Source organism: Botrytis byssoidea (genome assembly GCF_014898295.1).
Source record: "Botrytis byssoidea strain MUCL 94 chromosome Unknown BBYS_035, whole genome shotgun sequence".
Taxonomy (NCBI): domain Eukaryota; kingdom Fungi; phylum Ascomycota; class Leotiomycetes; order Helotiales; family Sclerotiniaceae; genus Botrytis; species Botrytis byssoidea.
The window spans coordinates 188,327-210,461 of NW_024065876.1; the positions used below are offsets into that span (position 1 = coordinate 188,327).

At 42.9% G+C, this 22,135-nt stretch overlaps 6 protein-coding genes across 6 annotated transcripts; 1 reads left to right on the forward strand and 5 right to left on the reverse strand.

Moving 5' to 3' along the window:
• Nucleotides 1–3,034: 3,034 nt before the first annotated feature.
• On the reverse strand, nucleotides 3,035–3,915 carry EAE97_011272 (uncharacterized protein; the record flags this gene model as incomplete). The annotated part of the gene is made up of 3 exons (XM_038881787.1): nucleotides 3,035–3,448; nucleotides 3,519–3,748; nucleotides 3,854–3,915. The coding sequence occupies 3 exons, from the start codon at nucleotides 3,913–3,915 to the stop codon at nucleotides 3,162–3,164; spliced, it is 579 nt and encodes a 192-aa protein (XP_038727365.1). The 3' UTR covers nucleotides 3,035–3,161.
• A 322-nt stretch (nucleotides 3,916–4,237) lies between these two features.
• On the reverse strand, nucleotides 4,238–4,483 carry EAE97_011273 (uncharacterized protein; the record flags this gene model as incomplete). Its single annotated transcript, XM_038881788.1, has 1 exon — nucleotides 4,238–4,483. The coding sequence occupies one exon, from the start codon at nucleotides 4,481–4,483 to the stop codon at nucleotides 4,238–4,240; it is 246 nt and encodes an 81-aa protein (XP_038727366.1).
• A 654-nt stretch (nucleotides 4,484–5,137) lies between these two features.
• On the reverse strand, nucleotides 5,138–6,982 carry EAE97_011274 (uncharacterized protein). The gene is made up of 8 exons (XM_038881789.1): nucleotides 6,894–6,982; nucleotides 6,725–6,842; nucleotides 6,477–6,654; nucleotides 6,264–6,430; nucleotides 5,978–6,206; nucleotides 5,839–5,925; nucleotides 5,744–5,789; nucleotides 5,138–5,690 (listed from the first exon to the last, which is right to left on the reverse strand). The coding sequence occupies exons 1-8, from the start codon at nucleotides 6,894–6,896 to the stop codon at nucleotides 5,265–5,267; spliced, it is 1,254 nt and encodes a 417-aa protein (XP_038727367.1). The 5' UTR covers nucleotides 6,897–6,982; the 3' UTR covers nucleotides 5,138–5,264.
• Nucleotides 6,983–7,682: 700 nt separating this feature from the next.
• On the reverse strand, nucleotides 7,683–9,289 carry EAE97_011275 (uncharacterized protein; the record flags this gene model as incomplete). The annotated part of the gene is made up of 2 exons (XM_038881790.1): nucleotides 7,683–9,209; nucleotides 9,269–9,289. 2 exons carry the CDS (start codon nucleotides 9,287–9,289, stop codon nucleotides 7,683–7,685), a joined length of 1,548 nt encoding a protein of 515 aa, XP_038727368.1.
• Nucleotides 9,290–10,305: 1,016 nt separating this feature from the next.
• Nucleotides 10,306–12,688, forward strand: EAE97_011276 (uncharacterized protein; the record flags this gene model as incomplete). The annotated part of the gene is made up of 2 exons (XM_038881791.1): nucleotides 10,306–10,416; nucleotides 10,493–12,688. The coding sequence occupies 2 exons, from the start codon at nucleotides 10,306–10,308 to the stop codon at nucleotides 12,686–12,688; spliced, it is 2,307 nt and encodes a 768-aa protein (XP_038727369.1).
• Nucleotides 12,689–13,734: 1,046 nt separating this feature from the next.
• EAE97_011277 (uncharacterized protein) lies at nucleotides 13,735–20,577 on the reverse strand (the record flags this gene model as incomplete). The annotated part of the gene is made up of 19 exons (XM_038881792.1): nucleotides 13,735–16,061; nucleotides 16,110–16,235; nucleotides 16,283–16,408; nucleotides 16,458–16,658; nucleotides 16,707–16,730; nucleotides 16,783–16,818; nucleotides 16,872–16,907; nucleotides 16,958–17,249; nucleotides 17,301–17,348; nucleotides 17,401–19,218; nucleotides 19,269–19,316; nucleotides 19,372–19,423; nucleotides 19,721–19,761; nucleotides 19,813–19,854; nucleotides 19,911–19,940; nucleotides 19,994–20,062; nucleotides 20,117–20,167; nucleotides 20,218–20,272; nucleotides 20,324–20,577. The coding sequence occupies 19 exons, from the start codon at nucleotides 20,575–20,577 to the stop codon at nucleotides 13,735–13,737; spliced, it is 5,676 nt and encodes a 1,891-aa protein (XP_038727370.1).
• Nucleotides 20,578–22,135: the final 1,558 nt, after the last annotated feature.

Sequence of the window (22,135 nt, forward strand, 5' to 3'; positions counted from 1 at the left end):
CTCACAAGCACTGATTTCAGACTTCTCATACGTTGTTGTTCTTTCTATATAGGTTAGTTATCACCGTCACTATATCATCATCATTGATACTAAGCTAGAATGTCTTGGTGAGAAGTACCTTCATTACATACGTCAATCAATCTCCCCTTCTCCTACCTAAGGAACGTACACAGTCTACAGCTGTTGGATAAAGGGAGGGACGTAGCAGAGTATACACGGAGAGATGGGCTTTCCCTTCATGGCCCAACTGATGCTCCGATGTGCACAAACAGTACAAACTCGTCTATAGTGAGACTAGGTTCAAATTCATGTTCTTATAGGACTATTAAACATTGAGCATAATTCGTCTTTTGCATTCGTTCAATACAAACGGCGATGATGTCTACTATAAATACGCTTCAACAATTTCTCTAGTTTTCCGCCACCAACCAATTGATGGATTGTGGAATATCCCATAGAAGTGTGAACTTTGGAAGATACTCTGATAGGAATGCGGCAGAGGTTGGGAACTCGCACTTCCCTGGGACTTCTTCAAATCTTTCACAGCTTCCCACTTTTACTCATTTCATCTCTTGTTGCCAGATTTATGGACAGAGACACAATGAATAGGTGATGGTGATGGACGAGAGTGGGGAAGTGATAGCAGGGACGCAGGGCGACAAACTATAATGATACTGATGAATCATGCAATGTCAAAAACACTAATCCATATCTGCATTTCCATGGTAGATGCTTTAATCTTTTTCTTTATTTACACGCGTCACAAATAGCACCAATCGTTACTTTGCCGCAACGAAATCTACCCGCTCAAAGAAGAGTGTTATCTGGAAAGACTCACATTAACCTCGACCTTTAAACGCTGTTCTGGTTCGTTCTAGCTAGAGGGTGGCAAAAGTAAAACATTAGGGGTAGTGGAACGAAGTATATATAGGAAAATGGACTTGTCCGTGCTAGTCTGAATCAAGTGTGCAAACGGGACAAACTTGTCCCAAATACGCTCTAAGTCTAAGAACTAACTACAAAAGTCACTCTCCGCTCTTCCTTCTTTTCTTCCGCAGAAATCAACAGCGGCTTTAGACTGGACCTAAAGGGGATTGAAGCAAGCCTCGCTCATTCTTGCATGCTGTAAACAATGCTTTTGTAGCTGTATTGTTTTGCTACAATTGAGATTTTGAGATCAAGCATACTTTATTCCCCTGAATGCAATCTCAAGAGAAGCACATGGTTCATGAGTGACAAATATTCGTAGTGATAGTGAAACCTTGTAATTGTAGTATCAAGAATTGTGCTAAGAACACCAAACGAAAGCGAATTTGACAATAAAAGAATAAACAATCACTGGATGATTATACTTTTCTATACAAGTTTGACTCTTCGCTTGACTCCACGGTACTCGGTAGAGTCTACGAAACCAGAGAAGCAAAGGAGGTGCATACTATCCATCGAGCCCTGGGAAAGCACCGAGCCATCCACCATGCCTCTTTTCCTACCTCTACTCTATCCAAAGTGGCAGATATCATTCAAGTATACCACAAAGCGGTCTTTGGGACTATCATCGCTTAGTAGAAGCAGTAGTCTCTGAACCGAAATCAGCATCTTGCCAATCTTTGATCATCGTTTCAACTCAACATTTTCAACATATCGCTATTACAATCTTGCCTTAATCATTCTCATTATTTCCAGAGTCTCATAGTCAGTAAAATGATCTGACAACGGTGGTAATCACTACAACAGGTATCTCAAGAGCACAAGCAGTACATTTCTCGTTCAGCAGAAATATGCGAAGATACTCCCTCGCACACATCTAGCCCCCAATCATAGACACAGCACCTTGCAAACCGACCCTGCAGTCCAATAGCAGATACTGGAGAAGAAAAGAGAGAATTGGAGGAGTGAGAAAAGGTTTAGATAGTAAAAGTGCCTGGTCCATGCGAGACCGACTCGTAGCTCGAATTTGAATAAACAGGTCAGACTTATCCAAAACTTCCTAGAAAAATTAATGTGATAGGTCTTCGTTCAAAAGACACGAACATGATCTCTCTATCTCCGTGAGCAAGAGCTACTAGAAGAATTAAAAAATTTACGTTCAACTCCATGGAAAACATCATGAAAGCATAAATATCACTCTAATGTCATTTCACCAGTCTATACATCTACTACTACTAGAGTAAATCTTGGCCTCAAAACTACACCATACTCGATTAAGACGCGTTTGTCATGTTTGTCTAGAATTGAAACCCTCGATTGAGCTCGTACGGACCACGCAATTTTTCCACTTAAACATTCCTCCTTGTCAATTTCTCCTTTTTCCTTTCATACACAGCGCAAAATGCGCTCAGCGCTTTTTTAGGTTCAAATGCAGTTTCTTTCTTGGCTGTTTTATTTGTAAAATTCTTACCTAGTGAAAAGGCCGTAAGTCTGTAGACTGATGACTCTTGATGGGTCAGATGCGAGAGTTAAGAACGTGTTTTTATCGCAGAAGTAAAATCTTCGTTGTCATCAAGTTTCTATTTTTGTTGTTGTCCATTCGGTTATGTAATTGGCTTTGAATAATATTGCCGCGGCGAAACTAGAATAATCACTGTCGTTTAAGATACATTCTCGTTTGGGTGACTTAGCCATACTTCCTTTCCGTGTTTCTAATTGTATCTGATCTCATTCCAGAGCACCATGACGCCGTCTGATGAGTAGTTGCGTGTGAAAATTCAAGCGTTCCGACTTTCGACACCTTACGAGGGAAGATATCCGAGTACTTATGTCTGAAGGAATAGGATAGAAAGAGTTGAAGAAGTAGAAGGGGTTTAAATAGGAAAGCCTGCTAGTCTGTGCTAGCCCCATGCGTTCGAGCAAACAGAACAACTCAGCTGAATCAGACTCAGCGCAATTCATGTTTAAGCAAACAGGTCAAACAGGTCAAACGGAAAAAACACGTTCTAATTGGGTAGAGGCTCCTCCCTCGAGCCGTGATTTACTTGACTACTCGTTGTATAGATCTCACGGGAACAATAAAGTCCCCAAAATGTTCTAGATAGGAGCAGATATTCAAATCTCGCTTATAATAATTTCTACCAAATACATCCTACATTTAAGTCTACTCGAATGAATATTTCTAGATTCAATATTAGAAACACAGCCCAGTAGCTGAAGGGAGCTTTCTGAACTTATACGTCACCACCCCACTTCACCTTCCCCATTTTCTCTCTCCAACTCTCTCCCCACCATATCAACATTCCCACTGGTATATCACTCAACCCAAAAAGACCAGCGAAGTTATACCAAGCCCAGAAATAGCCGATACTTTCAGCTAGAGGCAAAGCAAAATAACCCACTAAAAATGATGATTCTCTCGAAATATTAAAAAGTATCCCCGTCTCCGGGGTTTGCGGCTTGTAACAATCGGAGATGTAAGAGTAGAGCGTTGTAGAGCATATTTGAAGACTGAAAGAACCTACGTGTGATTATTCGTAAGTTTCTAGTATCATGATAGGTAGAATGTAGGAAGATTGCTGGGAACATACCTATCCCAAGCCCAATAAAAGGTCCCACCAACCCCGTTTTCCCCAAAAGTCCCCCGAATATCAAAAGTCCAGCGTGCATGAAAATTGCAGATAGTGGCGAGAGATATAAAATATGCAGCGGCTTTCTCTCGCCATTGTGTCGTTGCGCCATATGATACATGATGGCATATGAAGCGCGACCAGCGCGTAGCTCGCCTATAATGCTTCCAACAGTCAAGGAGATACCTAAACTGACACCAACAGGTCAGCTTTTGAGATGGTAAAATCTGGTGTAGATGGTGGCTAGGAAAATGGCAGGGAGAACATTGATATATGTCCAGACCAATCTATAGTACCAGAAAGTAAACAAGACCAATGGATAACTCAAAATGCGGAATGCATACGAAAAGTCCCCCATGTGCAGTCTTCTCGTGGTGCTTTTGCTCCCCTTGAAATTGAACAACGTCCGGAAGTAAGTTCGTTCGTGTATTTCCGTAGCAAGAGCCACGGTATCGCTACAAAATAGCGTTTCCGAGAAGGAGAAAATAGCAAAATGAAGAGCTGAACCGGTGATAATAGCACCGACCCAACAATCCCATTGCCAACCACCTGCTTAGCCTATATAGTCACCAATAAGTGCGGAAATATGAGCACCATTCGTCAAAAATATGGAGTAGATACCAGTTTCTCTCCTCGCTCATAGTCGGGACTGTAGTTTGATGGTCGTAAGATTTTAAGACCTAAACGGAACCAGGAAAACCTAGTGTCTGGAAGGTTGAATATATTCCGAATTTGAAACGATTCTTAGACATTAAAAGACTCGGCTGAAGGACAAGCGGTAGACCATGACGATCTAACATGATAGCCAAAACTTGCGAGATCGTGCTACCAATCTCAAGATTTGCCAACATTATCTTTTCGCTACCCCCTTTAGAACTCATTCTGTGACCTTGGCTATCACCATTGAGCCCTCGATCGTCTGCCATTGTGAATAGTGGCAATCAAAATTCCTACTATCAAATCAATATCCAAAAAAGAAGTGATTATTGTTCGTACATAAACACTTCATGTCGACAGCTTTCGGAGCACAAATTACTACATCGTCCCGTCAGTATGGTTCTCCCGCCCGAGCCCCTCCCTATCAGATGTCCGGATTGTTTGCCAACCAACATTTGCAACGGTTAGTAGCTCAATCAAGAAGAAAAAGGATCCTGTGAATTATTCTGTTCACTAACCCAATGAAAAGTTCAGAAGTTCATGAGCCATGACAAGTAACGGAATTACTTGATACTACATCTTCAACCAATCGAGCCATTTCCACAAATTTATAAGCGCCAAAATATCGCAAAGCTGCAAATCCAGACGGCAGCCGGCACTTCAGGTCTATTGTATTTCATAGTGCCAAGAGTTGATCAGCATCAATTTACCATCTTTTCCAAGATCAGAACCAACCCTGGTTACATTTTTGTCTCGCCGTTTAAATTGAACTTGTGATAATTCGACAAACAGGGTCCACCAAGCCGGCTATTGAAGAATTTTCTCTGGGCGGAATATGCAATCAACTACGATGTGCAGATTAAGTTATTAAGCTTATATCTTTATTGGCATGGTGCAACTGTTTGCTGCTGCATGCTGGTGATTCGATGACAGAGATACAATTTGATTGGTATGAATTGTGACGAAGCGTCTTATGCTAGTGATAATCCGGGTAAACGAGGTCTAAGCTCTACCAATAATGTGATCACAATGACCCCAGCCGCAATACTGTTAAAGTACTGCAGAAATATGGTCTAAGGCCTTGTAGGCATCATAACCAAATAGTTCATCCAAGAATTCCTGCCGGGACCGTATATTCATATGTCCTTGCCAAATACCAGGATGGGTCAATAGATATTCATCCCTAAGTTTTTGCGAATCTCCATCAGGCATTTGTGTAAAGTATCGTGAATCAATTGAGGCTTTAGCAACCTTCGCAGTCCGCTTTCGTCGAAGATTACAATACATCGATAATACTTCTGGAAGAGAATCCTTAGTAGGAAACTTCTCCAGAAGCGCGCCAAGTATAGCTGCATCCTCGATACCCATGGCTGCTCCCTGCGCGAGATAAGGCGTCATAGCATGGGCTGCGTCTCCAATTAGACAAAGTTTTCCTGAGTTATGAACCCAGCTGTCTAGTTCTTCATGAGTATACAACTGTCGCGCGTATACATTAGCAAATTTATTATAATTAAGGACAATTACACTACCCTCCATTCCAAAGCGGTATCCACATGATCAAGGATCATTCCAATTCTGTTTATGCGTCAACCGTTGTTATATCCTCCTGCAACTTCTCAATTACCTTGTATCCCAATCTTTGAATCTGTCTCGAAGCTCTGCACTGCTTTGGATCCGCTGGTTTGTTCCATCCGGCATATTTGTATCACACCTGAAATCGTCACTAATATTGCAAAGTCAAGCACTAAAAGGAACATACTGACGTGAAGACAAGATTCAATAGTTTTTCCTCCTTTCCCTCCAGCAGATATGATAGAACGGTCGCATTAGGACCAAGCCAGTGATTGTTTCGAGGAACGGAGATAATCTCCTCCAACTCAGGAATGCCTTCAAGCTTTTTGGCTGGCAGTACTACACGATAAGCCATTTGACCGGTTGGAATGGGTGCTCCAGTTCTGCCTAGAATAACTTCGCGGGCCATTGAATGTAGACCTGCAATTTGACTGTCAGACTTAAAATATCACAAGAGCCAGTAGTTAAGATAGTTACCATCAGATGCGACGATCAAGTCCGCAGAGTAAATTTTACCATCTTGTGTGGAAAGCGCGGGCAGGGAAGGATCAATATTGACCACACGACTGTTCAATCGAATTTGGCAACCAAGATTCGTCGCAGCTTCGAGTAATCCACGGTGGAGATCCGCACGATGAACATGCCTATTTTCTGTTAGCTCACTTGTCCAATTGAGTGAGTTCAACTAACCAATATGGAGACATATAATCGTTTTCCGCAGGCACTTTCAACGGGCATTCGACAAGAATCTGACCATCTTTCCAGCGCATCATCCTCAAATCCACTGGATTTGTACAATACTTCTCAATGTAAGAATCGATTCCCAACTTACGAAGAATCTTTGAAGAATTTGGTGTGACCTGAATACCTACAAATCGTGAACAGATGCACATAAAATCGGTGTGCTGAATTGCAATGAGTGCACCCGCGTCACTTACCAGCTCCAACATATGAGATTCGCTCAGAACTTTCTAGTATCTCCACAGTGTGACCTCCTTTTGCAAGTGCAATAGATATGGTGAGGCCAGCAAGCCCGCAGCCAATAATTAAGATATGCTATCCCTGTCAGATTCTAGTTCCTAAAATGATACGCGGAAGATCAAATACCATGGTGAAGCGAAGTTACTTTGAATTTGATTATTCAAAAACCATCAAACAGATGAAAATAATGACGAGAGTTGAGATGGCAGTGATAATTTGAAATGAGAATTGTGTCTCTACCTTTTTATTTCTTCATGAGAAACAAGTGGCGGACACGTAGATTATAGGGTGGTCAAGACGGATGGATACTTCCGCTTCCCTTCCCGGGAGGTATAGTTTGGTCATGATCGCAACTATCTAACGGCTTTGTGACTAGTCTATCAATTACACACAATAGCATTGAATATAGATAATATATTGCTGCATGATTAGAACATCGAGAAAATATCCACTGATCAGGCCTTGCCGGATGTAATGAAATTCGAGGCTGAAAGCGCCAAGCGAATTGTAATCGACTCAAACATAAAAGTGCAACAACGGCGAGTGTGACATGATACAAAGAGGCTCGATATATTGAAACAAAATGACATAACTAAGAAGGTATAGAATAACTTTTGCTAACGTAGTAATGTCCATTTCTCAAAGTTCTGGTTCTCATGCAAAGCATACAAGTAATACCACCAACCTTTAACCATCCAATTCCTTTCTAGCAATTCCCAAATGCTTGACATGCATATATGCATGGATAGCCGCCCTTCAACGTAAAAAGCGTTCAACGGCCCGGGTTTCCAATAAATCCTTACCAGGAGCCGTGTAATGAGTCTAAGATAGACTCGGTCTATTTACAGCACGCATCACAGCATACAGCTCACCGTTTAATCGTGTCATCATTAAAACAATATCTTGGCATGATGCTCAATCTTGTTTCTTTTCCTTTGCTGCCTCCAATTTCTTCTTCCCTTCCGCATGCTTCGCCATCTTTTCACTCATATACCGCCACGTTCGACGGAATCCAGCTGTGAAGGGGCCTTTCAAACTCTGACTCGTACTAGGCCATCCAATCGTGTTCTTGATTACACTTCGGACTTCAGATCTTAAATCTTCTGGAGGTTCTCGGGCAATCCGTCTTTCAAATCCACCCCCTTCTCTCCTATTAATCCTTGTCCCGTCTTCATCACGCGAAGCCTCAATCATTTGATCAAATTCTAGTCGGGGTATTTGGTATTTCTTCTGGTATTGGAAGTAGAGCTTCGATCGAAATGATTTTGGCAGACGTCTCACCATGTTTCCCCGTCGAATTGGGTCCATATCTTGAGTTAACCGTATATTTGTTGATGGATCAGATGCCCATTCTGGATCGGAGCACTTAGAATCGTTAAAGTCGACATTAGGAAGGTTGTCAATGAGAGGCGCATAGAGTCGGCGGAAGTGAGGAAGGTTATTCCCAACAATATTGGCGACTTTTGACGGATCCTCTGTCGGTAAGACCATTCTTGGATCACCCAAGTAACTGATGTTTGCAATGGTGCCATACAATTCCTGTTCGGTAAATTCAGGAGGTAAAAGTAACAATGCTGTTCGCAATGCAGAGATTAAATTAACCTGATTCGCAAGACGGACTCTTGCGTCGTCCCGGAGAATTTTGACAGGCTTCTGTAACCTGCCTGCAAGATACAGTGTTGACCACTCAGAAAGGTCTGTACACAACGTATCCAGATTAACGACACCATATTTAATAAGAGTGCCATTGACCGTAACGTATGGATTGAAATAGACACCAGCTCCCCATTTTTCTTGCACAGCAGTAACAGCCCCAGATCCGAGTGAGCCGAGCGCCGAGTAATGATCTCGATGTTGATTTAAGTTCAGGGAATGCCAATGTTGACTGTAGGATACACCAAATATAAAGTCTATCATCTTAGGGGTGCCTCCTTGTTGTTCAACAATTGCTGGGGGTGGTTTCGAATGAATGGATGTAATGCTTGAAGGTTTCGCTTTCGTATGTTTCGATTGAGGGAAGACGCCGGATCCATACGCAAATGCATACCTAATTGGGGCTCTGAATTGCCATAAGATCTGCCTCAGAGCTTCTTTGAACTCATCGTTGATTACCATGTGCTGATTGACCCCAAAATTAGAATGAGGTAGTTCTGAGAACTTTTCGATATTGTAGTTTGGATTCTCTTCCCAATCTGCCGGGGCTGGAATGTCGCTGGCCGAGCTTGACGATGAGGAAGAAGAAGACGAGGAATATCCGGCAGATGCTGAACCAGTGGAGTCCTCATGTGTGGATTTTGTTTGCGAGTCTGTAGTTTCTTTGGAAGCAACGGCAGGACTGTGCGTCGTAGAGAAAGTATGATGAATCAATTGATATGGACATCTTGCCTGAGCGTATGATACTGAAGAGCCTACTCTGGTCGATCTGAGAGCTGATCTCAGAGCCTGCCAAAGAGCTGTTAGCTACAGAGCACAGAACAATAGGAAGGGATTTGTGCCAGTACAGGGAGCTTTCGGGTTGCCATGGTGTTAGGTTTTTAAGGAGATGTGATCCCATGTGAAGAATTTTGGTTTGTTGTTGGAAGAATTATTCCGAAGCAGCAAGTCGCTGCGAAAGTGTCACCGGCTGTATTTCGCCATATGAATACGTTGTTGAATCTCCATCTCCATGGGAAAGTATGGAGCTATCAAGGGCAAGGAAACCCACCTTTTCTTTCTCGAAGTCAATCTTAGTCAGCAAGCAGTTGGTGCCCCGTGTCGAGTCTTTTGTTGGCGTTAATGTTTCCTCTTAGCAGCGGGAGGTGCCAGACCAAGCCAAGCCAAAGTCGGCCAGGTACAGATCGATTGGACAAGTCTTGGTCTAATAAAGTTAAAATACAGACTTGCGAGAATTTTGGGAAGAGAGTACGTACCTAGTACCTGGTATTATATATGCACGCTCACGCACCGTACAAAGTGTTCAAGTAGAGCTTCGGCGGCTTTTACATGAATACATACCTAGGTAGGTATATACCTAGTGTCTAGATGACTTATTATCGCAGGTTTAAGAAGTCTTATTAAGCATCTCACCTAGATACTACGTAGGACTAAGGGAGATGCTCAAATGATTCAATTGATGAACTCGGGTCGGAATAGACTGGACTAAGTGTTGATGATTGTCTAAGGTCAATCAATGTTCATGTTCCTATTCCAGCCAATATCATTATTGAAAGAGCATTCTTTGGGACAACATATAACGAATGGTAAATCGTCGAATACCTAGGTACCTATCTAAAATACCTCCAGCTACCTACCTTCCTGTCTGCCTATCTAGGTCGTCTTAACTTATCCATCTCATCTTCTAACCATCTCTCAAAATTCACTTAAAACACTCTTCACCCCGCCAACCATTTCCCCATATTTTCTGTCTTCTCCGGTACCTTGATTATGTAATACATATTATCTCCTCTCCATTCTCAGCCTTGCATCACAGATTCATGTTTGCGACGACTATCGACGTAACGCCAAAACACAAATCCGCAGGTAGCGGTACGTATCAGAGATGAGGGCGCACACTCCTCAAGGTTTGGGAGATTCTCAAAGAAGAAGATCCTCGACTAGCGGTGGTAATAGAATGAGTATGGGTAGTGCTATTCCTCGTGCGCAATCTAGGGTAAGGAATTAATCTTTTTGTCTTGCAATTTCATTTGTACACAATTGCATTATCTCACGGGAATATGATTCATTAGATGTCTATTGCACGACCATCGAATACTCAACCTAGTTTCGACTTCTTGACAGGCGCGGAATCTACTCATAGACCGCCCTCGCGAACAGATCGATTTCGCCAATCAACCCGAACCATACTCGATGAATCTAGAAGAGAGCCAACTCACTCCGAGACGGATCAAGAGGCGGAAAAAAGAAGAAAAGAATTGGATGATTTGAAGGCCGAAGTGAAGACTTTGAAATATACAATTGATAATCACAAGCAAGAAGAACAGCTTGCGAAGTTGAGGCATGAGAATGAACTCCGGGATGCGACACGTAAAGCTGAAGAGGATTTCAAGCACAAGCAAATTGCAGAAGGAGAAAGAAATCAGGCAGTGAGGCAATATGAAGCTTTGGCTAAAGAGATGAGTGAACTTCGCGACACTTCAAGTAACGACAAGATAGCACTAGAGAAAAGAGTGCGTGAGGTGGAGGAGAGCAAGCGTCTCCTGGAAGAAGAAATTGAGGATGTTAAAACCGAGAGTGAGGAGGGAACTCGTATATTGGAAAGGAGAATTTCGGAGCTTGAAACGAGAAATCAGACCTTACAGCGCAGCGTCCAAGATTTACAGGAGGATTCCGATCGAAGAGAAGCCTTGTTACAGGATGTTCAGCAACAATTGGCCGAAAAAGATACATCATATGGAGCACTTGAGGCTGAAGTCCTACGGCTTAAGGCGCAGACGGGAGATACCGATACACTGGAGGTGATCAAGAAAGAATTGAGCGAGCAAGTCACACACATTCGAAACCTGGAAGCAATGAATCGCGAACAATCGGCCGAATTAAAGCATTACAAGAGACTACATAAGAGTGTGGAGGTTGTCGAGGAAGAGAAACGAACTTTACAGAGAAAAGTCGAGGCTATGGATGATCTACAGAATGAGCTTGGAGAAGCAAGACTTCAAAGACAAAGACTTGAGGATGAGCGTTTAGCGTGGACCGCATACCTTCAAAATCAGAGCAATGTTGAAGGTCGTATTGAGTTCAATTCCCCAGAAGATCTGGCAAGAGCACTCGTTGAAGAAAGAATGCAAACTGCTACTTTAGTGGAGCGACTTGGTGCTATCGAGTCGGAGATTCTTGACCGGGATAACATTATTGACGGGCTACAAAATGAGAAGAGGTCTATGAGCGGAGAAATGGAGAAAATCAAGGCGGCGGCTGGAAGTAGTACCAGCGGTGGAGATGCTAAGGTTCGTTTACGACTAGAGAGACAACGCGCTTTGGCCATCAAGGAAGTTGAATATTTACGAGCGCAGCTTAAGACTTTCGATGCTGAGGATGAAGCTTTCGGAGCTGGCGATAACGTTGATGATGCGAAAATTAAACGTATTGAAGAGCTCGAGAGTATTGTGGATGAATATCGTCAAGAGGTACAATCTCTCCAGAATGATCTTACGACCGCCGAATCAGCTCAACCCAACACAGCAACAACTCTTGCGGGTACCAAACATCCACGAGAAGAGAACGACGAAAATGAACGCATTGGGGCCCTCACTAGGAAGAACCGTAAACTTCAGGACACTATCACAAACCTTCAAACATCACAAAAGCTCCTCCAAAAAGAACTTTCTGTCACACAAGAACGTCTTACAGTTGCAACCACTCACTCACAGACTCGCATTCTATCCCTTCGTTCCAATCCCACCTCTGACTTTGAGGCCATCAAACTTTCCACCATCACCGCCCTCCGTGCCGAAAATGCAGACCTCCTCGCTCAACTGACCACCAATCTCCCTCCTGATGCCTCAGTTCCGTTATCTACGCTTCAAACCCAACAAGACCTAGTTGCAGAATCTCAAGCTGCACTCAAGGATGAACGAACTCGAAATGATCGTCTCAAGAAAGTCTGGGGACTTAAATCTCAAGAATTTCGTGACGGTGTGTCTTCTCTCTTAGGCTGGGATGCTGTATTCATGCCCAATGGTAAAATGCGCGTAACATCGTTCTACTATCCTTCCGTTGGTGAAGAAGAGAATAGTATCGTATTTGATGGCGAAAGAGGAACAATGAAGGTTAGTGGTGGGCCGGAAAGTAAATTTGCTGGAAGGATAATGGAAAACATCAAATTTTGGGTCAACGAAAGAGGTAGCATTCCATGTTTCTTAGCGGCGTTAACATTAGAGTTTTATGAAGAGAAAAAGGGAGATGGAACTGTAATGATTGGTTGAGGATATTTGCCTTGATATGTGTGTAAATTATGGAATGGGCATTCATCTAAGGGAATAGGAGTTTATGGGATACATACGACATGTATGAGGTAGAGAGTATACGAAATGACATATTAATCTTGCCTGATCATTTTTTTCAAGTCAATTGTGATGTTGGGCACTTTTGAGCAACATCTAGATGCTTAATTAAGTAATGGGAAGAGTATCAATACAGTGGAGAAATTGTCTTTGAATTTCGCTATGGCATTTCCAACCAGTCGAGAATTACTTTCGCCGCTTCTGTATCATTCTAATTACTCGCACCGCTTAACCCATCCCCTCACAAGTCCACTCTGGGCTTCAAAAATTTAAGGCAAAGATATCGAAATATCAAGTATATATAACATGAGAAGTAGAAAGTCGCCTGTTTTCCACCAAATTTCCTCCCATTATATTCTCTTTCTTTCCCCCCTTTTTGAATCCCTCTTCCATATGTTATCCCAACTTGAGAGTGCCCATCATTATTCAAACATTATCCTTTCCTTGACAAGTAGATAGATAAGAGAGATATCCATCAAACCCATTACTCTACTCGCCGCATTCTCTTTCCTTTTCTTTCCTTTCCTTTCAAAAATCAATATTCAAACATAACGCCATAAATGAGTGTGTATTGGGTATCTTCCTCCGTTCATTTTCGTCCCTGTCATGCATCCATGCATTCATCATTCATACCGAATTAAAAGACCGTGATTTGGCATTTCCATACCATGCGTGCATGCGTATTTTTCGTAGAGATCGTAGTGTATCATTCTCCCCTCATCAAGATTATGATTAAAAATAAGGATCGTGTGTATCATGTTTTTTGTCGAACATGTCTTATTGAGACATGAAAGAATAAAAATGAAAATAGAAATAAGGTATAAAACTGATCATGATACGTAAGTAGGACTGTCGCGCGTTTCGTTTCGTTTCGTTTTATCCGTGTCGTGCAGTCGTGAGAATATATATAAAATGCCGAAGCTGTAAATAGAATAATAAAAATTAAAAAAGCAAGAATTGTATTACTGCTAGCCCATGAGTCCCACAAATAACATCGCCATCAATGTAAAGAATACTGAAGGCTTCAATTTGGCTCCAGCACCTTCAACCGGTCCAGTCCCTAAAGCGCTGGCAGATCCAGAGCTGGTTGATGAAGAACTAGTTTGTGAATTCGTTGTAGGGGTTGGAGTTGAGGTTTGGGATTGAAGGGATGATTCAGAGCTGAATGTCGAGCTAGATCCCGAGCCAGATCCTGAGCCAGATCCTGAGTTTGATGTGGCACTGGAGCCGGAGCCTGAGCCGGAGCTTGTGGCGCTTACACTGGGGAGAGTCGAGGCTGTTACGGATGGTGATGTGATTCCAGTTCCAGTTCCGGTTCCGGTTCTGGTCCCAGTTCCTGTCCCACTTTCGCTCCCGCTTCCACTTCCACTTACAGAAGCCGTCGGTACGCTAACGACCGCCGAAGAAGATCCAGATGGATTGCCGCCGGTAGAAATCGGTGCTGAGGAAGCAGAAGACGTATCAACCGGTGCAATCTGGCTCGTAATACTAACACTCGGGGTAGCGCTTGCAGTTGGGCTTGCACTAGCACTAGAGCTCGAGGCAGCACTCGAACCGCTAGTAGTAGGAGCCGGTTTGACTGTACTGCTGCTCGCTTCAACCGGTAAAACGGTTGCGGTCTTGGTCACGACCTGAGTTTCCGTACTGCCCGCGACCTCGCTCTGTGGTGCCTGCGCACTGCAGAAATCCAAGAACTGTTGAAATTGTGGCTGTATGTATGTTTGAAGTGTTTCTTTCACAGTGTTGCTATTTGCATCAATACATGCTGTACAAGCGCCATAATCAGATTCGAATGCAGAGTCAGGGTCGCAGAGTGCGGGAGATTTGCCCACTTTGAGCGCTTCAACATAACCATTGTTACATGTGGAGTAGCAAACTGCGGGAACAACAGTAGAATCCCGTTTAGTGAGGAGATGTGTGGTGTCTGATTTGCGCTTCCCTGCAAAAAGACGGGGAAGAAGTCCGCGACGGGCTGGAGCAGAAGGTGTAGCAAGTGCGGAGGTAGAAAGTCCGGTTCGGGTTCCCGCTGGGTAGTGAGAAATATCTGTTTGGGATGTCCAGTCACCGGTAGTGTAAGTCTTGACAAGTTCGGTTCCTTCGTTACCGATGATGATCTCAGTAACGACTTTCTCAATGAAAATACCAAAGCTGAGACCAAACGCATTGGGGTTAAGATTGAAGTACCCGGCTGATGGTGGGTAGTATCCTGTTTGATTCTGTGCCCAGTAAACTTCAGTCGTATTAGGAGATGGAATACAGTATTTGGCTTCACAAAGATAGTCTGCAGCAGGTGGATCGGCCCATAAAGCACAATGATCTGGCTTGGGTGGGCTGCAAACGTATCCTGGTGAACATCCGAAAACCGCTGATGAGCTGGAGTCCTGAGGAGTTACCGAACCAGAGTTCGTAGGCGATGGACAGGTTATCAATTCAGTTACGGTTACGGTGGATCCGGGCCCAGTTACATATGCTGTTGATCCTGTCAAGGTTGCGCCGAGACTTATGGTCGTTGGATAGATACTGATGGAACCTGGGAGAGTTGATATCACGGTCGATCCTGCCTGAGTGAGGGTTACTGTTGGGCCTGCAATGGACTGAGTCACAGTTGAGATTGATACTGAAGCAGGAAGGGTTGTTACCGATCCAGGGAGAGTAGTTACTGATCCTGGTAAAGTGATTGTTTGCCCTGGGGCTGTGAAAGTCGATCCTTGAATAGTGGTAGTTTGACCAGAGAGTGTGGTAACCGACCCTGGCAAGGTGACTGTTGAGCCTGGTAGAGTGATGGTCTGGCCAGCAATTGTAGATCCAGGCAAGGTTATGGTCGAACCGGGAAGGGTTGTTACAGATCCAGGGAGAGTAGTCACCGACCCAGGCAAAGTGATTGTCTGCCCTGGAGCCGTGAAGGCTGACCCTTGAATGGTAGTAGTCAGTCCAGGGAGAGTAGTAACCGATCCTGGCAGAGTAGTAACCGATCCTGGCAGAGTGACTGTTGAGGCTGGTAGAGTTATAGTCTGACCAGGAACCGTTGATCCAGATAAGGTTATAGTTGATCCCGGAAGGATTATAGTTGATGTGCTACCTGGCTGGGTTATGGTTGTCAGTGATCCTGATATCGATGTTGTAACTGTAGAACCAGGGATTGTTTGGATTGATGTCACTGCAGGGAGAGTAACAGTCGTCAAAGATCCGGACAATGAGATTGTCGGGCCAGGAACTGTCAGAATCGAAGTGCTACCAGGTAAGGTGATGGTGGTTAAAGACCCAGATAAAGAAGTCGTGATGGTTTGAGCAGGAACTTTGCCAAGTCAGCGTGAAATCCATCTAGTATTGTTCATTGACTTACGTGAGGTGGTAACGTAAACGTTGGATGTTACCGTTGGACCCGGAACCGTCAAAACGGAGGTACTACCAGGGAATGTGATGGTGGTCAAAGATCCTGATATTGAAGTAGTGATGGTTTGTGCAGGAACTTCACTAATTAGCCGAAAATCTATTTAGAAATATTCATTTACTTACGTGATGTAGTAATATAAACATTGGATGTTATGGTTGGTCCTGAAACCGTCAAAACGGAGGTAGTACCAGGTAAAGTGATCTTAGTCAAAGATCCTGATATCGACGTCGTGATCGTTGGACCGGCAACTAGACATTATCAGCACAGAATTTAGAAACCCAATGGTACAAGTTTTACCTGAAGTAGTAACATAAATATCCGATGTAACAGTGCTTGCAGGAAGGGTGACCAATGACGTGATATATAGTTCAGAGGTGATCGTCTTGGTAACGGATATGGTTGATGCGGGCTCTGTCATCGTGATTGGGGTCCCAGAAATCGAAGTGGTAAGGGTAACGGGAGGAAGTGTGATGACATCGATGGATGTAAGAGTTGCGACTGGAAGATTAGTATAAATCAGAAGGCTTTATAAAGCTTTAAACTTACTAGATGTTGCGGTTGTGGTAGTAGCTACATCAGATCAGTATGTTATACGTCAGAAGCAAATGATACGTTGACTCACTCTGAAAATCAGTGGTAGTGTAGCTAGCGATTGTTGCTTTATTCCAATCAGTTCCTATATTCAAATTTCACACTTTGAAAGGTACTTACTCTCACTATCTGTTACAGTTGCTGTGGCCGTGGTTGCTATTTTTGGGTAAGTCAACAGCCTAAATAATTTCAAAACAGCTACTTACTTTCAGATCTTGTGATCAAAGATGTATACGTTGTTGGAACATATTGTGTCGCGGATATAACCTGCGTATATGTTGTTGGGACATATTGAGTTGAGGTAGTCGTATGATCGCTGACAACTGTAGTATATACCGTGTATGGATATGAAGTGGAGACGGTTATCGTTGAAAGATCAATTTCGGTCAAAGTAGCGCTGATTGTAGTCAATTCTGTCAAGGTGGTACTATAAGTTGAGTAGATATCTGAGATTGAGATACTTGTAAAAACACTAGTTTCGGTTGTCGTAGTAGGGACCTGGATCTTCATTAGCTAAAGCTCGAAATTTTGTCTAATAGGGGTACATACTGAGGTTGTACTAGTTATCACACTAGTCTCGGTTGTTGTCGTGGGCACCTATTGAGAAATCAGTGCTTGATCACAAATTCCTTTGAAGAGAGGTACGGACTGAAGTAGTGAGTGTGGATATAGAAGTTAATTCCTGGGTCGTCGTGTAAGTCGTACTTATATAAGAGGTAGAGTAGTAAGTCGTTGAACTAATGATGGTTTGATAGACGGTATAGGGATAAGATGTGGAAACTGTCAAAACTGAGGTGGAGAAATATGAGGAAACGATTGTAGTTGGAACAAGGGAGATTCTGGTCGTAGTAGTTGGCACCAAGATTTCTTGCGTTGTGGTGTATGGAATTGAAGTAGTTTTTGTACTCGTCTTAGTATACGTTGAAACCGTTATATAAGTACTGTATCTGTATTCGGTCGTTGAGGATATCACAGTAAATGGATAGGAAGTCGTCTTCGTAACTGTAGCCGTGGAATAATATGAATCTGTAATGGTTGTTGGGACCAATGAAACTTGTGTAGTAGTGGTTGGCACGATGACACTCGTCGTGAGAGTAGAAAGACTGACGTAAGTCGATCGATCTATTATTGTCGTAGTGATATAGTCCGTGAAGCTGTGTGTTATATCGCTTATAATTGTCTCACTTACAGTGTATGGATAAGAAGTGGTTATATAGGAAGTGTCCGTCGTGCTATAGGTCTCAATTATAGTCGTATAGACGTAAACATCAGATATTGATACGGAAGTTGAGATTGAAGTCGAAATATCCGTGACAGTGGTAGGTACAGAGGTTGTGAGAGTCAATAAAGAGGTCTCAGTGCTGTAAATATATAGCGTTGTTGAGGAAACGACGGTGTAAGGTATACTTGTGGTTTTCAAGGAGGTAGAAATGGTTGTGGTAGGGACATATGAGGTCGTGGTCACATAATCAGTTGATACTGAAGTCGAAATGTCTGTGATGGTGGTAGGTACGGAAGTCGTGAGGGTGATCAGAGAAGTTTGAGTGCTGTAAATATACAAAGTTGTTGAAGATATAACAGTATATGGTATACTGGTAGTTATGAAGGATGTGGAGATAGTAGTAGTAGGTACATATGAGGTAGTAGTCACATAATCCGTTTCAGTATCCGTTTCCGTCGTAGAAAATGTACTTGTTTCCCGACTAGTGTAATACTCGGTGGTATATTGAGTGTAAGTAGTAGAGTGGTCGGAAATAACAGTTACCGGATAGCTTGTATTCAAGGTGTATGTGGAGACAGATGTGAAGAGATGATCCACGGTCGTGGTGATATAGACATCAATCGTTGTGGGTAGAGGTATTGAAGTCGTTGAAGTCACTGTGCTGGTGGTTTCATATGTTGATACCTCGACTTTCGTTGTAGTTTCCCACAGTGTATAATTGTTAATAACAGTCACAGGATATGATGAGATGACAGTTACATCTTGAGTAGTAGTATACGTCGAAGGTTGATATATCGTTGTTGGTACGTAATCAGTTGTTTTTGATGTAACCGTAGCAGTCTCATAATCCGTCGTGCCAGTCGTAATGAGTGAGGTGAAAGTCGTTGCGGAATACGATGTGATCGTCGTGAGAGACCCACTTATCGTTTTGGTTATGAATACAGGAACAAACTCTGTGCATGTTGTTGTCACCGTCCTTAATTTTGTAGTTGTATGGTCCTGAGTGGTCGTGGTAGTAAAACTAGAAGTATATCTCTCAGTAGTGGTCAGGGTACTATACTTAGTTATTGTAATTGGATATCCATAACTATTAATCAAAGTGGTCGTATATGGGATTGACGTTGTGATTACATCTGTCAATATGGTGGTCTGCCAAATGAAACTTGTTGTAGTCTCCTCATCGGTGATGGTGTTAGTTTGAGTTGTGCGATCTACCTGAGTAGCAGTGAAATTGTAATTTTTAGTCTAGCATGAGAATTAATAGGGGTAAATCAGGAGATCTCAGAGCTAATTACTGTTGTGACAAGATTTGTCTCGGTAAAGCTAGCTGTAGATATGTTGGTCTATTTGTTCTCAATATCAGCTCATAAACTTTGAAATAAAGCCTATAACACATACCACTGTGATAACATCCGTGAGGGTCGTAATCGCTGAAATGATACTGGGAACACTGGAGCCAGATTAGTAATGTTTCTGTTATTGAGCCTTTATGCAACGAGTCATAGACATCTCATAGTTGTGATTCTTCGGCAGGATATACGATATCCTGGACTGCAGTCCAGCAATAAAAAAAATTCAAACAATCAGCCCCTTCCACATGTTGGAATTGCTTCAAACGTTGAAAGAGAATCCTCGATCGAACTACAATCCAACGGTCAAAGACTTCGGAGCATCCAACCTCTTCTGAATGTTGAGAAGGATCCAGACATTGAAATCGCTCGATTGATAAACAATTTGAGATACTCACGTTGTCGTGAAAGATTCTGTCTCGGTAATTTTCTCCGTAATCTGTTATATATCAGTCCTTGGCCTTTTGGTGATGATGATGGAAGATCACACAGTTTGGTTCGCAGTTTGATAACCACCGACGGTTTTAGTTATCTAGTTGTGTAAGCAGCGGAGCTATATCGTGGAATCGTATTCAGTCCAAAACTTACAGTCTGATTTTGAGTGATTGTCTGGGTGATCTAAAACTCATCAACAAACCGGTTTTTTGGTCTCCCGAATCGAATTCACTCACAGTACTCCCTCCATATGGATATCCACCACTAGGAATAGAGCTCGCGGTAAGAGTAACAGTCTCTGTAACCTTTTTCTAGTCAATTGAATGTCTTGCATGTGCTCCACCATGTACCCAACTCACTGTAGTCCCATGCCCATAACCGCCTCCGATTTCTGTAATGGTTTTTGTAGTCTGCCTCCCAGTCAATGATTATTCCCATGTATAAACAGAAGATCGCTCACGGTTTGATTCTGATATGCTGTAGATGTAGATATTGAGACAATTGTGGTTGGTTTGCTAGACTACGTTTAGCATATCATCACTTTGCTTCTGCCGGCTAAAACTCACTCAATAGTTGTAGTCTCCCAACACGTTGTTGTCGATACAGATACTTGGGTTGATGTAACAGTTTGTGTGGGACATGACCCATATCCACCTCCGGGAGACGTGATAGTCACAGTCTTTGGTTCGCACGTTGAATAATGTCCTTGTCCCTCTGCTGTTATTGGAGCTACAATCGCCGCGGTTGTATTCAGATATTGTCCTTGTACAACCCCAATCAACCCCGCTATCAGTACTCCGATCCGAGAATTGGATACCATTGTGAAATGCCGTCCTGTCGATGTGAAATAACGATAGTGTAGATAACAGCAATAATGCTGAGATCTTTTTCAACGAGCGGAGAAAAAGAGACGACAATTACTTGGTTCAGGAACGATTGACTGCAGGTAGATGTATTTAGTTAATGTGCCTGACTATAATATACGACCAAGATGCGTCAGCTCTAAGGCTGAAGGTTCGGAAAATACCAATTGAGGCGATTTGCGACCAATAAAAGAGTCAATTAACAACTTTCACAGCCATCTACTTGCCAAGGTAACCTTAAAAGAATTCCGAAGCGGTGCAGGAAGCCCACGAGGACTAGTTGAACAACAAGAGAGACAAGTAAAACGAGTGAAAAGTCCAGACGATATTGTTCTGAGAGAAAAATCTCAAAATGGAAAAGAGCTAGGGGACCCTAGACATTACGAACCTACGAATACACCACGTTACCTTGACAAATCCACTTTGAATATCAACTTCGTGAGATGGCAAAGATACAGGGCCAAGGGAGGAGATAATAAAATCGAAGGGTAGTACATGGATTAGCACAGGGACTATGTGGTGATTTGAGAAAGAAATGGCAGATCAATTTTTCGTCTTACTGACACTAGAGCAGGCGAGACAGGGCAATTTTCTGGGAGAGCAACGCGGGAAAAGAAAAAGAAACACCATGAGCCTCAATGGGACAACACACTTTACTGTGCATGTTGTACCTACCCTTGACTAAACATTTTAGCATGCGATATACGATCCTTGCATACTATCGTCCAACAGAAAATGATTTGCATCTTGGCAAGCGGATCTATAAATCCAATGCAATCCTTTGGATGACGAGAATAACGAGGATGGATTTCGCATATCACTACATGATATCGGAGCAAGAAGACCATGCCGTTCATGCCCTTTGCCTTCGGGAAATTCTTCCGTACAACGGATTGCCACCTTCTTTGCAGGACCGAACAGTTTTTTACAGAATGGCATGTTAATAAAATGTTTGTTTACTTTTGGAAAGTAAGATCCCGGAATTCTAACCTTGCCAGATCATTGCAGCCATTTCTATTTTGGGGGCTATTCCGTGTAGCTGGGTAGTTTGGCTGAATCAAATGAACCATGAAGATTTTTGGTGGCCTACCAACTGTTGTCAAAAGAATCTGCAAAGCGGTTGAATAAGAAATTGACAGGTGACAGAGTGGGTATTGGATGAATGAATAGGAAGAGGGTCTTGAGACTGTTGGGTAAAATCTCACTGCAGCACTTTTTACTTGTTCATCTTTCCACTTTTCACTCTCGCAATCGTCATCATGGTGCCTCGATTGCATGCGACCTAATATGCAGGTGATCGCTTCTACCCTTTCGTTGCCTCAATTCTACAATACTTGCATATGTAGAGAGATATCTGGGTAGAGAAAGCAAATGGATAATGGATGAAGGAGCCGAGAGTAGGTCGTATGGAGGTCGAGTGGGAGGTCGAGAAACGGAAAGAAAATAAGAGGTGGTTGGTGCGAGGTACAGTAATAAGTGGAGTCAAATGGTGTCTTGGTGGATCATACGTTGCAG